Raw genomic sequence first — 5353 nt, forward strand, 5'->3', positions numbered from 1 at the left:
GGGAGAGGGGGCAGCAGTTTGTCTAGATTTTTTTTTTGTGAATTCCTCTTTGGTCGCGGTACATTTTGGATTCAAGTCGAGAAGACGTTGCGCACAGGCATACGCCCGTGTCTGCGACAGCAAATGCCTTCCCCACCAGCATGCTTATCTTTCTTTGCGTGTGTGTGTGTGTGTGTTTGTTTTTTATTGCGTGAGTTATCCCCTGCTCTTGTGGGTGTGGGTGTTTGTCTGTCGGTGAAGTAGAGCGGTTCTCTCAGCTTCAATATCGTCCTTTATTTTTTTTTCTTTATTTTTTTTTTCTCTTGAGTGTTTCTCTTTTATTACACTACCCGCTGCGCCGCGTAAGACATGTACTTCTGTCACGTATGTCAGCGATTTTACAATCAGCAAGAGGTGAATGATGCCGCCACGAGCTGTGCGGTCTGCCACTCGCCCCTCATTGAGGTTGTGCAGAACGAGCGGCAATACCGCGAACTTCAAGCCATTGTGCGCGCGCAACAGGTGCAGTTGCAAGAGCAGCAGGAGCAGGCGTCTGGAAATTTCTTGGAGGACCTCCTTCCATTGTTGCCTCGCTTATTTACAGGCAACCCGCACGATCACATAGTGATTAGTTTTTCTCTAACTGGGGCGCCAGAGATGCGTTCCCGCCCACGCTACTCTGTTGATGAGCTGATGGATTCGTTTGAGACACTCCCGAATGGGCTGCAAGAGGGTGATCGTTGTGAATACCCAGAGGCCTTTCTTACTTCTTCTTGCGCCATCTGCCTGGAAAGCGTTATTGGGTCAAATGGCCCTGTTGTGGTGTTGCCATGCCGGCACTGCTTTCACAAGGACTGTATTAAGCATTGGCTTGCTGAGCACTTGGAGTGCCCGCTGTGCCGTGCGAACGTCGTTCCTCCCCAGGGAATGGCTGCGCCTCTGCAGTCACGTGAGCAGCGCCCACCAGAAGGAGGAGAGGAGTGATGCAGGCGATTGGAACGAGGAGCACCTACCCAATACATCTACTACTCGTTCTATCGTTAATGCTGCCGCCAGCGGTTACTATACCCGGGAACGCAACTGACGTTGTGGCGTACTTTAGTTCAATCTTCATTGTGTTGGTTATTTTTTTCTTTTATTTACCTTTTTCTTTCCTCTTCTTCTTTCTTTTTTTTGTGAGTATTACCTTCTCTCTTTCTCTTCTTTTTTTTGTATGTTTGTTTGTTTTTCTTTTTGTTCTTGTGGCGTAGTCTCCTTTACCTGCCCGGTTTTACCTCAAAACGTATTCATACATACACCAGTGCATAGTTGCTTTTCATGCACGCATGTACACAGCTGCATTCGTGCGTAGCCCCGTGTGCGAGGATGGAGGGCATACGTGAGTAACTTGTAAAAGGCAAATAAAACGAACTATTGGGGGGAGATTGGAATAAGAAGCAGGGTGCATACACGTTGTGGGTCTGTATTACTTATATACATATTTGTTTGCATACATACATGAATACGGCACCAATTTAATATAATATCTATGGAACCCACAATAAAAACAGCAACAGTAAAGAATACAAGCAAGGTAGATATATATATATATATATATAACAACAAAAAAAAAAGAAGGAACAAAAAGAAAGAAAGTCACAGTGAGAGACAAGCTGGAAGGAGGAAAACAATGAAATAAAAACAAAAACAAAAATACAGTTTGGAGTCCAGGCTAGAGTCTTTATTGTTCACTGAACGAAGCCAGGACTGTGTGTATGTGTGTGTGTGTGTGTGTGTGTTGCCCCTTAACATTTTTTTTTGTTTTTATTATTATTATTGTTATTACCATTATTGTCGTCATTGTTTTGGCCACAGTTACTGCTGGGGCTGTTCCTGCTCCATCAGCCACGATCATCATCGTCGTCGTTGTTGTCAGTGCCTTTGTGTGTTGATGTCAGTCATAGCAGCAGCAGTATTCATTCCGCATCGGTTGCAGTGATGAGTCCGCTTTGGATTAAAGTCGACAACAACGAAAGATCGGAGGGAAAGTGGTTAACAAAAGCAAAGAAAACGATTTTTTTCTGCTGTTTGCGCGTATATCAGACAAAAAATCTCACTTGAGGGGTCTTCTGCTTTTTGCATCAGTGCGTGTCTGGGCGCCTGGGTGTGTAGAGTTGCCGCTGACAGTTTTTGTGCGTGTGACCCCTGCGGCACCTCTTGCGAGAGCCTCTCGTTGTTGGACTTCCTTTTTTCTCCTTGCCGCGGCTCGGGGGGGATACCTCCCTGCCTGGCACACAAACACACACACGTGTGGAAGATTTGTTTTTGCACATTATATCCACTTACGTAGGAGAACGGAGCACCCCACCAAAGCACTAAATGCTGAACGAGACAAAGATATACGGCGGCGTTGTGGTTCGCCTGAGTGACCGGCTGATGCTGTGCAAAGCCCCCGGGTGCCCGACCAATGACTTCTCCATTCCAGGAACCGTGTGGGCAGAGGTCGTGAGCAAATGCGCTGCGCCCAACTTCCGCACCTCATCCTTCATTTCCCTTCAAAGCGAGGACGCAGCGGCGACGGCGGCCACGACGGCGGAGGGGCCCACACAGCTTTCGTACCATATCATGACCGATAGCGAGCTGGCCTTCGCCATTCTCGCTGACAAGGCCGTCGCCCGGCGTCAGGGCCACGCCGCACTGGACGAGGCGGCGAAGACGTTTCGCAAAATGTTTGTGGAGAGTGTGTCGAAGCTAAACACGAAGATGGTGGACGTGTTTGTGAAGCCCTACCGTGACCTACTTCTTCGCATGAGTGGGTCGGAGGAGCCGGAGGACAAGGTGCGGAAGGTTAAGATCGCCGTGGCGGAGGTTAAGGACCTTGCACTGGACAACGTGGAGCGCGTGATTCAGCGGGGACAGCGGATTGACGACATTGTTCAGTCCACGGAGGATCTTCAATTTCAGGCCCAGGGCTTTCAGCGTAGCAGCCGCGATCTTCGCCAGCAGCTCTGGTGGAACTCCATGAAAGGGAAACTTATTATTGGCGGCGTGGCAGTGTTCTTCATTGTGATCGTTATGTTTGTGTTCTTCACCGGCAATGGCAACAATAATTAGGGACGAACAGTAAAAACAAAACACACAAACAAATAAAAAGAGGAGGGGGGTGGGAATGATGAGGCATGAGCGCTGAGGAGTGCACGGAGTGTGAGGATGCAAACCCACGTACGTGCGTACACGTGAGCTGGGAAGAGATAACTACAAGTGGTTGAGAGAATTTTTTGTTTGCGCATTCTTCTTTTCTTTTGTTTCTTTTTGTTTTTTTTCTTCTTTTTTTTCAAAAGTTTCCATTCGAGAGAGAAGGGAATTCAAGCGAACAGAAGGAAAAACAGTGGGAAGGAAATATAAGTGAAAAGTTTATCAATCGGATGCGTATTCTCTTCATTATGCTTGCACATGTGTATTGGAATAGCTCGTTGTTACTTACTCCAATCACTTATTGTTCTTTAGGGTTTGCTGCTACGTGGAATTGTCGTGTTTTTGTTGTGGTTCTCTTGTCTTTTCTTTTATGTGAACTACAGGGATGAAAAGCGGATGTGTGAGTCTGCACGTTGCCTATCACAGACAGCACTGCTCTTCCTCCACAGTCATTTGTGTCACTCCCCTACTCAAACAAAAATATATATTTATACAAGCCACGCCTGTGGGAAACAGAATCTGCGTACTGTGTGTTTGCCTCCCTTCACGCTGCAACAACCCCCGGATGCTTCAAGGCGCTTGTATTTTTTTTTGTTTTTGTTTTTTGGGGTCTGCGAGGTACTACTGCGTGCGTGTGCGTGTGGGTGTGCGTGTGTGTATTTTGTCTGCATTCTGTGCACCTTGTGTGCTTTTCGGATGTTGCGTGAGGATGCAGCTGTGTTTCTGCGCGCCCACTTACCTGCCTTCTGTTTTGCCGTGACAGTGTAGTAGGAAGTTCCCTCACTATACAGAAAATGCACCCAGTGATTGCGGAGTTGAAGCGGAGGAACCGTGTGGCAGGGCAGCGATTGACGCCAATTGATGCACGAGCCACGAACATCACACCGAAGCCACCAAGTCACCAACGAACTTCCGTGCCTGCCCGTCCCACCGCCTCCACTGTCCGTTTGTACTCAAGCGCACAGGACACTCAGTCTCACGCCTCGTCGAGATTTGTGTCAACAGCAAAATTGGAGGGTGGTAGAGGCAGCCACACCATCAGCACTACTAACCTTAGTGCCAGCAAAGCCAGGTGTGACAGTGCGAAGCCACTTATGCACCGCACGCCGGCCAAGCCCCAGTCTGCTGGGATTCAGGTCAGGTCAAAGAATAACGCCGTACAAGAGAAAAACTCTTCACTGCGTGAAAAAGGATCATCCCTTCCTGGTTCAGACACAGCATCACAGGGCATCGGAATTCAAAAGATCGCCCGAAACTCGATGGTGTCTCAGGGCAGTCTTTTTGAGGGCATTTCCCTCTTATGGGATCACGCTTCCGGCGCAGGAATCGCCAAATCCACCACCTCTTATGCGGCGATCACCGGCGCAAACGAGGAAAAGGAAGTCGTTTTCTTGGAGAAGTACAAAAATAGTGAGACTTGGAACCACAATTTGTCCCAACAGATACTGGATGTGCTACAGGGAGACCGAATGGAAGATCCCTTCACCACAGATCTTTGGGCACGCCCTTTAAAGGGGGTTGCAAAAAACTTTTCAGGTTATTATGCCTGCATTCGCTGTCATGTACCTCTTGTAGCGCCAACCTACCAGATCCTTTACTTGGTGCGTGGAATAGCAGCATTTTCTCGAATGAATACACAAGCTGTGGAGGTGCGAGTTGGCAGCATTGCGGCCCCAATTTCATCTTCAGCACAAAAGAGTGGGTTGTTAGAGCTACAGGTACACTGCCAATGTTGTGGGGGGTTTCTGGGTATTCTTGCCCCTTGCACTGAGATTGAATTGGCCGCGGGGGCTCGAAGTGTTTTTGTAGTGAACAGTTGTTGTTTAGAGTTTGTGGAGAGCACCCGCACTCCATGCCGTCTGGATGGAATTTACGGTGAAGACGAGGAAGATTTAACTGGTGGAATCACAGCAAAGGCCTCGCGTGGTAGTATCGAGATTAACTTCGATGACCCTAGTATCTTTGAGATGTAAATATATACGCAAGAGGCCGAATGTGTTTGCTCCCTATAATAATAATAGAGGGAAAAACTTAAGGACGATTCTCACAAGCTTGTTTCTAGTGGCGATGGGTGTAGATGTGGGAGGGAGGGAGAGAAAGGGAATGAATACGTGAGGTGGATGTGTGTGATGACTGTCACCAGCAACACTGTATGTATATATGTATATATATATATATATATATATATATATATATATAC

The 5353-nt window shown here is 47.7% G+C and overlaps 4 protein-coding genes across 4 annotated transcripts in view, besides 9 other annotated features; all 4 read left to right on the forward strand.

Moving 5' to 3' along the window:
• Window positions 1-238, forward strand: part of TraAM80_02725 (uncharacterized protein) — a gene marked incomplete at both ends in the record, with an annotated part of 459 nt that extends 221 nt beyond the window's left edge. Inside the window, one exon of the mRNA XM_029379719.1 lies at window positions 1-238. This exon is cut by the window's left edge and continues 221 nt beyond it. Coding sequence (XP_029240437.1) covers window positions 1-238 — 238 coding nt within the window.
• Window positions 239-348: 110 nt separating this feature from the next.
• Window positions 349-963, forward strand: TraAM80_02726 (uncharacterized protein; the record flags this gene model as incomplete). The annotated part of the gene is made up of 1 exon (XM_029379720.1): window positions 349-963. One exon carries the CDS (start codon window positions 349-351, stop codon window positions 961-963), a length of 615 nt encoding a protein of 204 aa, XP_029240438.1.
• A 138-nt stretch (window positions 964-1101) lies between these two features.
• Window positions 1102-1220: a microsatellite.
• Window positions 1221-1553: 333 nt separating this feature from the next.
• Window positions 1554-1577: a microsatellite.
• Window positions 1577-1670: a sequence feature (GA-rich).
• Window positions 1671-1726: 56 nt separating this feature from the next.
• Window positions 1727-1757: a microsatellite.
• A 13-nt stretch (window positions 1758-1770) lies between these two features.
• Window positions 1771-1811: a microsatellite.
• A 526-nt stretch (window positions 1812-2337) lies between these two features.
• TraAM80_02727 (vesicule-associated membrane protein) lies at window positions 2338-3072 on the forward strand (the record flags this gene model as incomplete). The annotated part of the gene is made up of 1 exon (XM_029379721.1): window positions 2338-3072. One exon carries the CDS (start codon window positions 2338-2340, stop codon window positions 3070-3072), a length of 735 nt encoding a protein of 244 aa, XP_029240439.1.
• Window positions 3073-3247: 175 nt separating this feature from the next.
• Window positions 3248-3293: a microsatellite.
• A 444-nt stretch (window positions 3294-3737) lies between these two features.
• Window positions 3738-3759: a microsatellite.
• A 19-nt stretch (window positions 3760-3778) lies between these two features.
• Window positions 3779-3811: a microsatellite.
• Window positions 3812-3947: 136 nt separating this feature from the next.
• Window positions 3948-5126, forward strand: TraAM80_02728 (uncharacterized protein; the record flags this gene model as incomplete). Its single annotated transcript, XM_029379722.1, has 1 exon — window positions 3948-5126. The coding sequence occupies one exon, from the start codon at window positions 3948-3950 to the stop codon at window positions 5124-5126; it is 1179 nt and encodes a 392-aa protein (XP_029240440.1).
• Window positions 5127-5308: 182 nt separating this feature from the next.
• Window positions 5309-5352: a microsatellite.
• The last annotated feature ends 1 nt before the right edge of the window (window position 5353 follows it).

Source organism: Trypanosoma rangeli, assembly GCF_003719475.1.
Source record: "Trypanosoma rangeli strain AM80 chromosome Unknown Tra_15.4_contig_00064, whole genome shotgun sequence".
Classification (NCBI taxonomy): Eukaryota; Euglenozoa; class Kinetoplastea; order Trypanosomatida; family Trypanosomatidae; genus Trypanosoma; species Trypanosoma rangeli.